This window comes from Erpetoichthys calabaricus, chromosome 4 (assembly GCF_900747795.2).
Source record: "Erpetoichthys calabaricus chromosome 4, fErpCal1.3, whole genome shotgun sequence".
Lineage (NCBI taxonomy): Eukaryota > Metazoa > Chordata > Cladistia > Polypteriformes > Polypteridae > Erpetoichthys > Erpetoichthys calabaricus.
The window spans coordinates 234,946,115-234,963,421 of record NC_041397.2 but is presented as its reverse complement, the minus strand read 5'-3'; the positions used below and the strand labels follow the sequence as shown (position 1 = coordinate 234,963,421).

Here is a 17,307-nt window from a genome sequence, read left to right as displayed (position 1 = left end):
TGTAAATCTTGTACCCCACAAGGCATAAAATACAACCTACAATGTGTAATTTCAACATATTTTTATTAAGAGGTAGTTTTAGAGAATGTTTGGATATATAGTAATCCCTCACTACTTCGCGGTTCACTTTTCGCGGATTCACCACTTCGCGGGTTTTTAAATACAAGTGATTGCCCGCCTATCCCGGAAGTTATGTTCCAGACCCATCAGCAACAGGAGAAAATCCGCGATATAGAAAGACCATATAAATAAACATTTTTATAGTTTAAGCCTTATAATACCCATCCCACATGCTTTAAACACATGTAAACTTATAAAACACACTTTGTTAACACATATGATATGTGGATGTCGGGCTAAGGATATGAGTAACATCTCACTATTATAAAACATTTTAACTTCACGCAAGACAAGACAGGAAAATTGGTGATACTGTATACAGGCTTTTAAATTATTGACACGCAGAGCGACAAGCAGCACAAAGCCAGCACAAAATCCACTTCTCCTTAGCGTTCATTCAGCTCCCCACCCCCTTGACAATGCGAAGTGGCAGGAGCGTACTGCGCTTCCGGGGAGGGGGGGTTTGAGCAAAGGTGAGTTCAGCTCTCACACACCCACACACACACACACACACACACACACACACACACACTCCTCGTGCAGAGCGACAAGCAGGCATTTTGACAGAAGCAGCACAAAGTCCATTTCTGCTCAGCGTGAGTTCAGCTGCCTCCCTTCACAAAGCGAGTGCAGACACATTGACGTCTGATCGCTGCGTGCAGTGTTGGTCTGAGGTGTTTAAGAATGTAGAAAGTGTTTAAGAATATAGGAAGTGTTTATAAGAGCGTGGGAAAGGTTAACAAGAGAGTGAGAGAGGTTTATAAGAGTGTAGGAAGGGTTTATAAAGCCTTAAAATATGTATAAATAATAAAATAAATATAGGTCGCTACTTCGCGGATTTTCACCTATGGCTCTGGAACGTAACCCCCGCGATAGGTGAGGGATTACTGTAAACAAAGTGAGCTGTTTGTTTCAATACCATACCACCAGTACCACCACTGAATTTGAATTGGTATAGCCAGGTTCAAGTGTCTTCAAGCTAATGAAAGAGAGGTTTTATAAAAAAAACAATTTTTTAATATGCTTTTTTAGATGTCCGTTTGTTATTAGCATTACTTTAAGCTCTGATCAGATACAGAGATGGTTGTTCTCTGCATTTCTTAGTATTTTAATTTTTTTGTAGGAAGAAGAGCTAGAGTTGAAAAAGCAAGAGCAGGAGACTCTCCTGGCACAACTTGAAGAACAGAAAAGGATTCTTGAGTTGCGTCTAAAGGAAGCACAAGTTGAAAAGGACCAGATTCAAGCACAGATGAAAAAGGACCAAGAAAAGGCAATAAGCATTGAAAATGCTTACAAACAGCAGGTGTATCCAGCAACAGATGTAAGATTGTGCTTAATTATTTCAAATTCAAAGTTTGCCAGGGCCTAATAGAATTTCTACAGCCACTTTAGAAAATTATTCTGTTTTGACTAACTGTGGAATAATTTGAGTTAAAGCAAGAGCTGTTATATTGGAATGTGTGTTATTTACTGTTCATTATACACATGTGCACCTTAGAATTGACTGGCCTCATATCAAGGGTTGTTTCCTACCATGCGCTCAGTTTGACTGGGTTTGACTTTGGGGCCTTACAACCCTCAAAGTGGATGAAACAGGTTTGAGTGCATTTTTAGATAATTTGGAAGAAAACCTCATTTTAAAATGGCCATATTGGTACTGCACTTGATACTGTTTTTAACAAAATGTGTACAGTGGAACCTCGGTTCACGACCATAATTCGTTCCAAAACTCTGGTCGTAAACCGATTTGGTCATGAACCGAAGCAATTTCCCCCATGGGACTGTATGTAAATACAATTAATCCATTCCAGACCATATGAACTGTATGTAAATATATATATATTTTTTTTTAATTTTTAAGCACAAATATAGTTAATTATATCATAGAATGAACAGCGTAATAGTAAACTAAATGTAAAAACATTGAATAACACTGAGATAACCTTGAACAACAGAGAAAACTAACACTGCAATAGTTCGCGCTATAGTGCTAGGAACCGCTCGCTAAAAACATTTTTATTTTAATGAGTTTTAAGCACAGGGGAAAAAAATGAACATTTGAAAAATCCATAATTTAATAAACCACCAAGAAAAGTAACATTGCAACAATGCAGGCTACGAACTGATCACTGTAAACAGAACTGAAAACAAAAACAAGCCTACTCTACCTTATGCTTCCCTCCCTCCCTCGCTCGCTCGCTTTCTCGCGCGCCTGTGTGTGCGTGTGTCTTTCGGGAGCCTGGAGTGCCTGTGTATGTGTGTGTGTGTGTGTGTCTGTGTCTCTCTAGCTTGCTCCTGTGTGTGTGCACACCTCTCTTGCACGCACTCGTGTGTGAGTATCTCTCTCGCGCTGCCTGTGTGCGCGGCTCTCTGTCTCTCTCTCTCTCTCGCTGTGTGTGTGTGTGTCTCGCTCTCTCTCTTGCTCGCTGCACAGGAAATGCACAGGGAGAGACTGAACATGTAGAAACCGAAAGGGAACCTGGCTTGTTCGTATACAGAGTATGTGGTCGTGAACCGAGGCAAAAGTTTGGCGAACTTTTTGGTCGTAAACCGATTTGTACGTGTACCGAGACGTTCGTGAACCAAGGTTCCACTGTATTTGCATTTCTTTTTCCTTGTTGATATTTATATCATAGGTAGCTGTGTATTACACTTCAGCAAAAACTGGTTATATGTGGTATAGCAATTGTTAATGCTTAAAGTGGTCATTATATTGATAATTTAGTTTTACCAGCATCTGGAAAGATCTGTTGCATCTGTAATGCAAGGGTGAAATCATATATTGGCTTTAAATGTGAAAGAATGAGAAAATGGATATATATATATATATATATATATATATATATATATAATATATAAAAAAATTGAGAAAGCACTTGTACATAAGTATTCACAGCCTTTGCCATGAAGCTCGAAATTGAGCTCAGGTGCATCCTCTTTCCTTTCCCCTGATCATCCTTGAGATGTTTCTGCAGCTTAATTCGAGTCCTCCTGTGGTAAATTCAGTTGATTGGACATGATTTAGAAAGGCACACACCTGTCTCTATAAGGTCCCGCAGTTGACAGTTCATGTCAGAGCACAAACCAAGCATGAAGTCAAAGGAATTGTCTGTAGACCTCCAAGACAGGATTGTCTCGAGGCACAAATCTGTGGAAGGTTACAGAAAATTTTCTGCTGCTTTGAAGGTCCCAGTGAGCACAGTGGCCTCCATCATCCGTAAGTGGAAGAAGTTCGAAACCACCAGGACTCTTCCTTGAGCTGGCCGGCCATGTAAACTGAGCGATCGGGGGAGAAGGGCCTTAGTCAGGGAGGTGACCAAGAACCCGATGGTCACTCTGTCAGAGCTCCAGAGGTTCTCTGTGGAGAGAGGAGAACCTTCCAGAAGGACAACCATCTCTGCAGCAATCCACCAATCAGGCCTGTATGGTAGAGTGGCCAGACGGAAGCCACTCCTTAGTATAAGGCACATGGCAGCCCGCCTGGAGTTTGCCAAAAGGCACCTGAAGGACTCTCAGACCATGAGAAAGAAAATTCTCTGGTCTAATGAGACAAAGATTGAACTCTTTGGTGTGAATGCCAGGCGTCACGTTTGGAGGAAACCTGGCACCATCCCTGCAGTGAAGCATGGTGGTGGCAGCATCATGCTGTGGGGATGTTTTTTAGTGGCAGGAACTGGGAGACTAGTCAGGATGAAGGGAAAGATGACTGCAGCAATGTACAGAGACATCCTGGATGAAAACCTGCTCCAGAGCGCTCTTGACCTCAGACTGGGACGACGGTTCATCTTTCAGCAGGACAATGACCCTAAGCACACAGCCAAGATATCAAAGGAGTGGCTTCAGGACAACTCTGTGAATGTCCTTGAGTGGCACAGCCAGAGCCCAGACTTGAATCAGATTGAACATCTCTGGAGAGAGCTTAAAATGGCAGCGCACAGACGCTTCGCGTCCAACCTGATTAAGCTTGAGAGGTGCTGCAAAGAGGAATGGGCGAAACTGGCCAAGGATAGGTGTGTCAAGCTTGTGCCATCATATTCAAAAAGACTTGAGGCTGTAATTGCTGCCAAAGGTGCATCAACAAAGTATTGAGCAAAGGCTGTGAATACTTCTGTACATGTGATTTCTCAGTTTTTTCATTTTTAATAAATTTGCAAAAACCTCAAACTTTTTTTCACAATGTCATTATGGGGTGTTGTGTGCAGAATTCTGAGGAAAAAAATGAATTTAATCCATTTTGGAATAAGGCTGTAACATAAAAAAATGTGGAAAAAGTGATGCGCTGTGAATACTTTCTGGATGCACTGTGTATATGTGTATGTGTAATATATATATATATATATATATATATATATATATATATATATATATATATATATATATATATAAACTTGCATAAGTGCTTGTTGCACCTCATCACATTGTTGAGTTCAGGGGCCTCGTGTATAAACGGTGCATACGCACCGGAATGTTGAGTACGCCCATTTCCACACTCGCATCGTGATGTATAAAAATTAAACTTGGCTTAAAGCCACGCACATTTTCACACGAGCTCAATCCCTTGCATACGCAAGTTCTCCTCTCAGTTCTGTAAAGTGGCGGCACCCAGCATCAAAGGAAGTGCTACTGTACCTGTGCGGTTTCCCTTTCCTTTTTAGATCCACATCCCTGTGGCGGCTTTATCAAATACACTGAAATTAACCGCATATTTTTTATTAGTTTAAGCCATCAGATTTTAATTAACCCGTACTAAACTATTCCAAATACCACCGCTTCTTTAGCGTTGTCATTCTTGGTGCATCACTCAGTATTTAACCCACTGTATCAAAGTGTGGAATCACAGCTGTACAGCAGCTAATTAGATTATTGAGATACATCATCTAGCACATGCTGCCACAGCCATGCGCACAGTCTATTTAAACTTCTCCCATATGGCAAACACTTCAGAGCCTTTTTCTGTAGGGACCTCGCGGTAAAGAAAGTTTCATCCCAAGAGCTCTAAATGCACTCAATCAGTCCATTAAGTGCTCCTGGTAGAACTGTTTATACTTAAGTACAATCATCTCACTGTAAACTTGCAGTACAGTTTTATAATATTGCACAACCTGAGCCACTTTATAAAGCGTGTATTTACATATGATGATGACTGGCTTCTAAGTTGATTTTAGATTTCCAAACGCTATCTTCTTGGAGCTCTTGATATCATTTTTAAGATGAAATACAGTAAAATGTTTATTATAAAGAAATTTTTAACTTCATTTAAATAATGTATATTGTTAATTAAACACGTGAGGACACGTTGGCGCAGCGGTAGCGACGAGCTGGCACCCCGTTTAAGGATTCTTCCTGCCTTGCGCTATATGCTTGCTGGGACTGGCGTGACCCTGGATGGATAGATGGATGGAATAATTAAACATGTACTACGAAGATATTTCAGTGTTCCATAAACGTTTTGAAGAATCGGCGTTCTGAGCTTACAGATGGCTTAACATCTGTTACAGAGCTTGATTGTATGTTGATTTGTTAATGCGTGCTTTAATTTATATCTTTATGAAAATATCAAGTATACATCTTGGTAGTGCTGGGTGGTATGACCAAAATTCTGTATCACGGTATTTTTCAAACTTATACCGGTTTCACGGTATTCAACTGTATTTTTTTCCCATGCATGAGTGGATGTTAGCCACATTTTAAACTGCAATTACTGCAGTAGACTGGCTAAGAATAACCTATTCCACTGTTGTGAGAATTGTACATTGTACAAAAAAATATCTTAATGTGCACACAAGTATTAATACAGGTTTGCATGGCCCCATAAAGTGATAGTTTTCAAGGGGGTGGCACTAATGAAGAGAAGGAATCGCATTGCATGACAGTTGCAGTCAAAATATAGAGCCTTTTTATTGAACAAATTTTGCAAACCACTTAAACTAAAATTTTGACAACATATTTTCACTCATCCAAAGAAGCATTTAGACTTAGTAAAATATCCAGAGGTGCTTGTCAAAAGTTGTATTGCACTGAACATGTCTTAGAAAAGGAATAACTTGTAAATATTTTTTGTAAACCAACTACACTTTCTGTTAATGTTATCAATCTCTGTCACTGACACGTTAGTGACTTTTTAAACAACTTTACCATCATTAAACTGCATAATATTTAAACTAATAAATAATAACAATAAAAGAAATAATAGTGCAACTTCCAGTAATAATACTATTATTTCAAGACTTCAAGCCCAGGTGCATTACATAGTATTCACCAAATAAAAATAAAACAAGTGCAACTTGGTGATGACATCTTTTACCAACTGAACCATCATTTATGCAAATTGCATTAATATATAAGCTATATACATAAATAATAAAACTGCAACTTGCATTTATAATGCTATTTGTGGTATAGCCCTACAGAATTGTATTAGGGCCACAGGGAAGAAAAAAAAAACAACTATGTCAAGAATAAAGTCGACATGTTGACTTTATTCTTGACATTTCCACTTTAATCTTGACGCTTATTTCGAGATTAAAGTCAACATTTCCACTATATTCTCAGTTTATTTTATGATTAAAGTAGAATGTCGTAAACTAAACTTCATCCTAAAATCATTGTTTAATTTACTAGATTTTCTCAAATCCCGTCATAAGTTAATGTAGCACATCAAATTCTTTGAGTTGTGTTCCCTGATCCAGTTGTTAATCACTGCACGCTTCTTAAACTGACTTCCTCCACACTAAGAGGAGGCGCCGGCAGCGATTCCCGCACTGCTCTCTGAAAACTTAGAATGCTAAGATATATACTTGATATCATTTTCAGGATGAAACATTAAAGCAGGTATTAAACATGCACGGTAGTGTCGCGGTGGTGCTGCTCTTTGTGAAATTAAAACTAGTTATAAACTTAGACCACGAAGTGTTCAGAAATTTCAAAAAATCTTCGTTATACATGTTTAATTATGCCATCCATTCAGGGTTGCGCCCATCCCAACAAGCATTGTGTGTGAGGCAGGAACAAATCCTGAACACCAGCACATCGCAGGGTGAATACGAGCAAAACATACACTAGCAGGGTCAATATAGCATAACAAAACCCCACATCCTATATGACTTTGAAAGGAAACTGAAGCACGCCGAGTAAACCCACCAGAAAAACATGCAAATTCAAGGCAGGGTACACCCGAGACGCCCTTGCTGCGAGGCAGCAGTGCAACCTTCACGCCACTTTGCCCCCACATGATTAATACATGCTTTAATGCATTTCATCATGAAAATTATATCAAGTATTTATCTTGGCATTCTAAATTTTCAGAGAGCAGGAATATCATGAAGTGACTGTATTCTGTGCGGCGATCTCTGCTGACGCCTCCTTAGTACAAGAAGTCAGTTTAAGAAGCACATACCGATTTTTAACATGGCTAGGGGAACACTTAACACAAAGCATTCAATGTGCTACATAACTTATGACGGGGTTTGAGAAAGTCTAGTAAATTAAATATTAATTTTACAATGACATTTAGTTTACGATGTTCTACTTTAATGACAAATTACGAGAATAAAGTCAACATGTTGACTTTAATCTTGACATAAACGGCGCGAATCAAGTAAATGTCGAGAATAAAGTCAATATGTCATCACGCTATTGCACAGTACCCAGGTACATTACACTGTATTGAAAAAAAAAATAAAACGAGTACAACTTGGCTTGCAGTATTATCCAGTAGTATAGAAACAGCATTCACAGATTTGAACGTAATGGTCCACATCCAACCTTTTAAAACCAGGCAACAGACGTGACTCCTTTTTTTCGGCAAAAGTTCTTCTGTGTCATCATGTTCAACTTTGTCTGATACAGCTTCAGTTTTGGAATGTTCTGTCCATTTTCACCGCATGTACTCCGTTGCATGCCTGTTTAGCGGTGTAGCAGTGAAAAAGGTCCCCTCTTAAACAGTTTCCCACTGCGCCACGTTCCGAACGTTGTTTAGGCAATTTAAACTGGTGTTGCATATAAGAAAAATTCATATAACAAAAATAAAAAACGGTTTTCGGTATGAACCGGTATACCGCCCAGCACTACATCTTAGTATTTAAATTGTTCAGAGAGCTGAAATATCATGAATGTAATGTATTCTGTGTCCTGTCAGCAGAACACACACAGAGTACATAGAAGAACACATAGAATACAAAGCGTTTAGCGTCCTACTTTAGTTACAATGGGATTTGAGAAACTAGTAAATTAAACGATTTTAAAGTGAAGGTTATGACATTCTACTTTAATGACAAACTACGTGATTAAAGTTGACATTTGGACATTTTTTTTTTCCGTTGTGCCCCAATTTTGTTTTTCTTTTCTCTGTACCCTTATAGATGTATATATTACACTCGGACAGTAGGCTATGACTTGCCTTTTCATTGTGACTTTAATATCTAACCACTTACTTATTTCGGGCACTGTGCAACTTTCTGAACTTGAACTTTCGAGATTCTCCTCCACACTGTCACTCGATCAACTTCCTTTTGTTGTTTATATCACTGTTTAAACCAAAAAATAGTTCGTTATTTCTTGCCTCTACTTGGTATAGTATTTGCTGAAATAAGTCTTTCCCCCGTTTTTCAATTTCCTTTTCACAGAGAGCAAAACATAAGGGGCTATTTATATTGATTTGCATATTCAAAGAGGCATAATTCTGGGACGAGTTGGGGAGGGGCGGCAAGCGTGTGCATGAGCATTACTTTTCACGCTGACCGGGATTTATGGAGCAGAAGAACATGGAAGCTGGCGTACGCACAGATTTATGCATCTGGATTTTTTTTTTTGTGCGTACGCACCTCTCCACTTTTGTCCGTACGCCATGTTTTATGTGAATTCTACACATGGCATTATGCATGAGACCCCAGGTGTTTTACTTGCACCATTTGTTAACAAGTGGATAAAATCAAGCACATAACTATGCATTCTCCATTGATAAACATTGACCGTAGAATGGGTTATACTTAAGTTTTTGGTGACTTTTAAACATGGCACTGTCATAAGTGCCACCTTTGTCCGAAGCCAGCATTTGAAATTTCTGCTTCAGTAGATCTGCCCCAGTCAACTATAAGTGCTATTATTGTGAAGTGGAAATATCTAGGAGTAGCAGCAACTTGGCTACAGAGTAGTAGACCATCCAGATTCGTAGAAGGGGAATTTCAAGTGCTAATTGCAGAGCGCATAAAAGTCACCTCTCTTCTACATTTCTCCCTGCAGAATTCCAAACTGCCTTTGAAAGTAACATTTGCATAAAACCTATGTTCTGGGAGCTTCATAAATTGGCTCTCTGTTGGTGAGTAGCTGCATGCAAGCCTAAGATCACCATTTATGGAATGGAGTGGTGTAAAGCACACCACCATTGAACTCTGGTGGTGGTAGTAGTAGAAACATTTTCTGCTGTAATGAATCGCGCTTTAACTGGCAGTTTGATGGATGCCAGGATACTACCTTCCAGACCACGCAGGGCTTAATATAAAGTTTGCTGAAAGAGAGGGTTTGGGTTAGACTCGTTGGAGCCAGTGAAGGGTACCACTAATGCTACAGCATCCAAAGATTTTTAAACAATTGTCCAGATTTGTAACCCAAGTTTGGAGAAGGCCCTTTTCTTTTCCACTATAACTGTGACCCTATGCTCAAAGCCAGGTCTGTAATGACTGTGAAGTCTGGTGCAGAGGAATTCCTATATGTATCCCTGACCTCAGCTCTGTTAAACACCTTCAGAATGAATTGGAATATGTATTGTGAATCATGGGTTGTCCAACATCAGTACATGTCCTTGCAAATGCGCTTTTAACTGAATGACTACAAATTCCCACAATTCCCATCATCTTCTGGAAAGCCATCCCAGAAAAGGGGAGGTTGTTTTAGCAGCAAAAGAGAGCCAATTCCATGTTAATACCCATGGTTTTGGAATGGGATGTCCAGCAAGCTCATTATAGGCATGATTTTCTGTATCAAGAACTTTATTGCTCTCGAGGTTGTTCTAGGCCAGAGGTCCTCAAAGTGTGGCTATGGACCACCAACAGTGGTCCCCAGGTGCAAGTCAAGTGGTCTGCAAGCCTATAGTCATCCGGGCAAAGTGACTTTTAAATCTCTCAACTATGTTACCTTGTATTTACTTGGGTATTTATTTGTAATAGTTAAGGTTGGCAGCCACCATCGACACTAGTAAATAAATAATAAAAAAGGATACATGAGAAATGACTCTACAACTACCATCGCACAGCGCACACTTACTTTATTACAGATGCCAACAGCTTTCTTCAATTCCACATCTTCCTGCTCTGCTCCCGTTTGCTCCTTGTGATTACTTGTTAACTGATCTTCATGGTGAGGAGTTGCAATGAATTGCTGGCTGAAATCCAGGATTTTGTCATGTAAATATACAGTGGGTATAGAAAACAATATTCCCATTTTTTTGCTTTACAGCCTTTAAATGAAAACACACAAAACAATATTTTTTCCAGCTTTACTTACTCAATGCAATCTTTAACATCCAAGTTAAAGATATCACAGCTACTGTTCTGAAGAATTAAAAAAAAAAAAATGAGAAAGGCTGGGATTAATAAAGGATCAGTCCCTCCCCCCCCACCGCCCCCCCCCCCCCCCCCAAACAATATTTGCAAACTCAATCAGGTGTAAGTAACCACCATTTCCATTGCAGACCATGGTTACTGGCTTCCACCTGTGATCAATTGTAATCAGTGTGATTAGTGAAGCATAAAAACAGCTGTTCCTGGAGCATTCCCTTGCTTGGTAGTGCAACTGACAGCAAACAACTGGGTGACAAGCCACTTTCAAAAGATCTCAGGCATAGAGTTGTGGACAGACAAAAGGCAAGAGATGGATACAAAAAAATCTCAAAAGCTTTATCAATCCCAAGGAGCACAGTAAAGTCCATAATAAAGAAGTGGCAAGTGTTTGGTACTACTAGGACCCTCCCTGGATTCGGCCGTCCCTCCAAACTGGATGGAAGAGCAAGGAGGAAACTGGTAAGAGAGGCTACCAAGAGGCCAATGGCCACTTTGAAGGAGTTACAGGATTTTATGGCAAAGAGTGGTCATTGTGTGCATGTGACAACAATTTCACAAGCGCTCCACAGTTGTGGCTTGCTCAGGAGGGTCGCAAGGAAATGGCCACTTCTCAAGAAAGGCCACATTAAGGCTCATTTGAGCTTTGCCAGAATGCAGCTTGAAGATTCTGATGCCAAGTGGGAAAAGGTCTTATTTTCAGATGAGACCAAAATCAAATTATTTGGCCTCAATACCAAATGGTACACCTGGCAGAAATCCAATGCAGCTCACCACCCACAACACACCATACCTACAGTAAAGCATAGAGGTGGCAGCATTCTGTTGTTGGGGTGTTTCTCTGCCGCAGGGCCTGGGGCTCATTCTAGGGTAGAAGGAAAAATGGATGGGGCAAAATACTGTCAAATTCTTGAGGAAAACCTGCTATCCTCTGCCAGAAAGTTGAAGATGGGCAGAATGTTCACCTTTCAACATGACAAAACCCAACACACACACAGCAAAATTGACCACACAGTGGCTGAAGGAGAAAAAAGTGAATATCCTCATGTGGCCCAGTCAGAGCCCAGACCTAAATTCCATTGAAAATCTGTGGAAAGATTTGAAGATAGCAGTCCACCAACACTCGCCATCCAATTTGACTTGATCAGTTCTGTAAAGAAGAGTGGGCAAATATTGCTTAATCTAGATGTGCAAAACAAATAGAGAAGTATCCCAACAGACTCAAGGCTGTCATTAAAGCAAAAGGTGGTTCAACAAAATATTGACATTGGGGGAGTGATCCTTTATTAATCTCAGTATGTCTTGTTTTGGATTTTTTATTTTTCTGAACTGCAGCTGTAATATCTTCCACTTGGATGTTATAGGTTGCGCTGGGAAGAAATATTTTGTGTGTGTGTGTTCATTTAGGCTGTAAAGCAAGAAAATAGGAATATTTCGAAGGGGGTGATTCTTTTCTATACCCATTGTATCAGTGATGGATTTGAATCATGGTATTTTTCACATAAATGCCTTTAATAAAATTAAGAATTTTGTTGCAGAATTACTATAATAAGTGACTGCTGTGCTCAAGAGGGAGTGTTGTTAGCTTTGACTTCGAAAACACTTTCAGTACCACTGCTTTACACCAAGTAACAGTAACATGCTTGGCAGTATATAAAAACTGGCTGCAATAAATACCAAAAATATCCAAACATTGCTGAGCAGTGGAGGAAAGAGCATATGTGTTTGCACACTAAAATGTAGTACACAAATGAATGCAATGATAACATCACAGAGGTGCACATCTGTATTAGCCTTAAAATAACTCTTCTGTGGCTTGTCCATTTCTGATGTGTGTTTATTCCTCTCTATGTGTATGATGCAGTTCTTTCTGCATGTTCTGTTGCTTTATGATATACACTGCTTGGGAATGTATGCACAAGATGAAATTTGTGAAATCCAAAGTGTCATCGGTAAGCCTTAGACACACATGATAAAAGGGTGATGGTAGCTAATACACACAGTATGTCGGACATACAGTATAGCAGTTAAACAGATCCATTTGCATGTTAGCCGAGCTGCTGCTGTTTTTTGGAGATCCAAATTACACGGGTGCCTTAGATGCATTTTTTTTTTCTTTAAGACAATACATGTCACTTTTATACTGTTAAGGAAATTGTTTTTTTCATACTCTAGTCTAAAAAACAGAAGTGCTTTTTGTGTGCTTATACATATGTCTACAAATTCTATAAACATGGTGCTTGGCTTAGTGGATTTAAGTGTTTATTTACATCTATTTCCTTACAGGAACATTTCCTAGACGTTGTAGCTACAGATTCTGAGCACTTGCAAATGATCCGTCAGTATCAGCAGCGCTGTCTGGAACAGAACCGGTGAGTAGAGTGTTTTTGTTTCTGACCAACACCACCTCCCCCTGCAGTCTTAGTTGGTTTAATTGCACGTCAGTCTGTAAAAGAAGAGTGCAATAATCACAGTTCATTACACATTGTCCTCCTTTTAAATTTTTATTTGGAGGGGACCACATCTGATCATAAGTGTATTGTCCTGCAGTCAAATATTCGTTTGATTTTGATCAGGTATAAACAAGTCACATCTGAAGCCTGCTTTTGCTGTCTGCCTGCTTACCAGAGATGGCACTTTCTCTCAGGACTTCAGTCCATCAAGGTGCCTGTAAGCACACACAATCATACACACACCACTCTCGGACTCCCTAGCCTGAATATGTAAAATTGTCTACTACTTTTTAAATACTCATTTTAGTATATTCATTTTTCATGGGACCCAGGACAGCAACAGATAAGAACTTGGTACCAGTTATGTGATATTCAAGTGTTCAGTATTAAGCCATACAGGTTTCCAGTAATGGTAAGGCAGCTTCAGAATTCTGCAGTAAGAACAGTTCAGTGTAAAGGACTCTTCATTTATTATTACATTTTTTTTAAGGATGTGTATTCATCTCCAATCCTGAAGGACTATAGACACGAATTTTGTATAAAGCACAGAATTACATAGTGTCACACAAGCACCTCACACTACTTACACAGAAATATACAAAATAAAAATACAGATCTATGGATATAAAATGTATGCTTTGACCTATAATATTGTTTTCCAAAAAGAGTTGTCTTAAAATTGTCACTTCACAACCATCAGTCTATTTTGCATTTTTGTTGTTTTGTTTTTTTTCCTTTGTGAGCTGCCAAAACAGTTTTGACGCACCGAGACATATCCTCTACAAGACCTCTGATGTGTCTTGGAGGATCTGCTACCAGCATCCTGGTGTCGGAAACCACAACTCATGCAAAGTTTCAAGGTGGAGCCACTGTGGATTTGATTTATTGTTTTTCTAACACATATCACTTAATCTTGGATTAAGATTTGGGGAATTAGGACACAAAGGTTACGCCTTGAACTCTGCCTCACATTCCTCAAGCCATATGTACCCAGCCATTCACATGATGGAACGCAAAACTAGATCAATTAGACTAGGCAACCTTCTTCATTGATCGGAGTCCCAGCTCCAACACTTACATGCCCATTTTAGACATTATTGACAGCGGACAGTTAGTCTTGGCCATCCAGCTCGCTGTCAGCAGTTTTTTTTTGTTTTTTTTTTTTCCTCTCTCATCAGACCACTGTTGGTAGGTAGTTATCATGGCCGACTATGAGCACCCCATAAGCCTTGCCATTTTGGTGTTCTGGCCATAACTAGTTTGCCCTTATCAAGACCCTTGGGTCTTTATATCTACCTATAGCTTCTTCATTCAATACTTCATATGTGAGTACCTAATGTTTGCTTACCATCTAATGTATCCCTGATCTTGATATGCACTGTTGTTTTGAAATAGTCTACACCAGGGTGTCCAACTCCGGTCCTGGTAGTATTAACCCTTTTCCTAATCAGCAAGCAGTTTTCACTGCTAATTAACTCCTTTTCCCTTCATTTTAATAGCCCTGTTTTTAAGGATTCAGGCCTCTGAATTGATTCGTTTCTTCATTAAATGGCAGCCAAATAGGTTATTTTCAGGTTAGCTGGCCATGTGCCAGCTTCTTTTGTGTCTCATTGTTTGGCTGCTCATTAAGGAAAAAGAAACAACTAAGCGGTCTGAGTCACGTCCGTTAAAACTAAGGCAAAACAAATTAATCGGCAGCAAAAACTGCTCACTAATTAAATAGATGGTTAGAATGAAAACCTGTGGCCTGCCAGGACCGGAATTGGACACTCGTGGTCTATATCATACATGTCAATGACTCTAAAATGGAATAAGTTGGTTAGGAAATTTAAAAAAAAATACTAGTAAAAAGGTAATTGAATCTTTTGGTATTAACTGTTACTATGTGGTTAATTTTTGCTTCTTGTTAGATTTCAATTTCCTTTTTCCAAACTCGCACAGTAATATGGATTTTTATAGAATTGTTAAACACAGTCTTGCAGCCTCTGCTTCCTTCCGTTTCTTTTTCTTAAGTATCTTTCACTGTGGTTTGCATTCAAAAGTTAGTTTAGTTACAAGCTTTTTTTTTTTTTTTTGTTAACTGAAATATTGTTTTCTTAGGCGTCACAAGCAGTGTGTTGATGAAGCACAAAAACGTCTGAATGACTATCGGATGATGCTAATGAAGAGGTATCCGCAGATGTCCACTTCACTGTCGAAGCCATGCTCTAGTGGTACCACAGTATCCTGTTATACACCTGTGACTCAGGCTGAAGTACTGAGAGAAGATGAATCACACCTTTCTTTAGCCAAGCAAGTAGACCAGCAAGAAGGGAAGTTATTAGCACATAATCCTTCTACGTTGCAAATGGAATGCCAAGAAAAGAAGTTTCCTCCTTATGGAGCATCTAAGAATAATAATTTACCAAAGACTTGTGCTGGTGGTTCTTCAGAAATAAATGAAGGCTCAATATATTCCTATGTTAAGACCTCATTTCAGCTAGCTGAACCACAAGGAGAGCAGCAAAGTGATAATTATAATTTAAAGCATGAAAGTCTGAAAAATATGCCTGTGGACATGGAGGAAGTGAAACTGCATTCTGAGAGAGAAATGTTGGAACATGATGTTCCAGGGACTGAACCTTCCTTTTCCAAGTCTTTGGTACCAGCTGTGCATGAAAGGGGTGTGGTGTTATCTTTGGAAGAAATACATGCTAAACACAGACGCCTCTGCGAGTTACAGGAGAAGCTGAATAGGCAACAAGAAGCTATCCTTCAAAGGCAAAAGAGTCAATCAAAGCAGTTGAGTGAGAAACTAAATGAGCCGGAGAGAGGAACCCAGAGACAGGATATTCCTAAAGAAGAACAAACAAGCAAGGTCAGTTGCAAATTGTAATTTGTAAGTTCCTCTAGTTTTCTGTCTTTTGGTCAAAAACTGTAATGATGCTTTTGAGGTTAGTTTTTGGATATGTTACTTTGTGGGTGTTTCTTTCTTGCAGGTAAATGATTTTGTTGTTTTCGGATGTACTTTTCACTTTGCTTTTTTTTTTTTGGCTATAAAATCATTAGGAGCACAGTAAGAATGGGTGGGTATCGTCAATCTACCAATGTCATCCATGTCAAATTCTAAAACTCAGAGGCACACTGTCTTTTAAAATGTTACTTTTGCAGTTGCTAGAGACTTAAATCAAGTTTATACATCATGCAAAGATGGAGTTTGGCTGCATTGTGTGTATAAACAAAGCTCAAGTACAAAAGCACTAATTTCACAGTTGATTGATCTTACATTCATTGATTGGGAATGCACTGATTCAACATAGCAGAAATTCAGGTGAGTGTACAGTTATATGCTGTATATTCCATCTTGCTGCTTCTGGTTATGCAGGAATAGATTTGCATACCCCTAACTAGTCTGTTTAGCTTTTGAGATGCAGTTTTAAACTGATGGCTCGTGAACCACTTACAGTAACACATCAAGATGTGTTATTTCAATAATGACAATATGCAGTTTTGCCAAAAATGGCACCAGAATTATTTGCCAGCTACATCATGCAGCAGTCATTGTGCCAGTATACATACAGTGGTGTGAAAAACTATTTGCCCCCTTCCTGATTTCTTATTCTTTTGCATGTTTGTCACACAAAATGTTTCTGATCATCAAACACATTTAACCATTAGTCAAATATAACACAAGTAAACACAAAATGCAGTTTTTAAATGATGGTTTTTATTATTTAGGGAGAAAAAAAATCCAAACCTACATGGCCCTGTGTGAAAAAGTAATTGCCCCCTTGTTAAAAAATAACCTAACTGTGGTGTATCACACCTGAGTTCAATTTCCGTAGCCACCCCCAGGCCTGATTACTGCCACACCTGTTTCAATCAAGAAATCACTTAAATAGGAGCTGCCTGACACAGAGAAGTAGACCAAAAGCACCTCAAAAGCTAGACATCATGCCAAGATCCAAAGAAATTCAGGAACAAATGAGAACAGAAATAATTGAGATCTATCAGTCTGGTAAAGGTTATAAAGCCATTTCTAAAGCTTTGGGACTCCAGTGAACCACAGTGAGAGCCATTATCCACAAATGGCAAAAACATGGAACAGTGGTGAACCTTCCCAGGAGTGGCCGGCCGACCAAAATTACCCCAAGAGCGCAGAGACGACTCATCCGAGAGGTCACAAAAGACCCCAGGACAAC

General features: G+C 39.3%; 1 protein-coding gene across 4 annotated transcripts in view; it reads left to right on the top strand.

The window, feature by feature from the left end:
- Positions 1-17,307, top strand: part of cep295 (centrosomal protein 295) — a 117,211-nt gene that overhangs the window by 34,103 nt on the left and 65,801 nt on the right. For all 4 annotated transcript variants that reach the window (XM_051927056.1, XM_051927054.1, XM_028800436.2 and 1 more), the window contains exons 12-14: positions 1,244-1,441; positions 12,960-13,045; positions 15,227-15,983. In XM_051927056.1, coding sequence (XP_051783016.1) covers positions 1,244-1,441; positions 12,960-13,045; positions 15,227-15,983 — 1,041 coding nt within the window. The remainder of the gene's footprint in view (positions 1-1,243; positions 1,442-12,959; positions 13,046-15,226; positions 15,984-17,307) is intronic.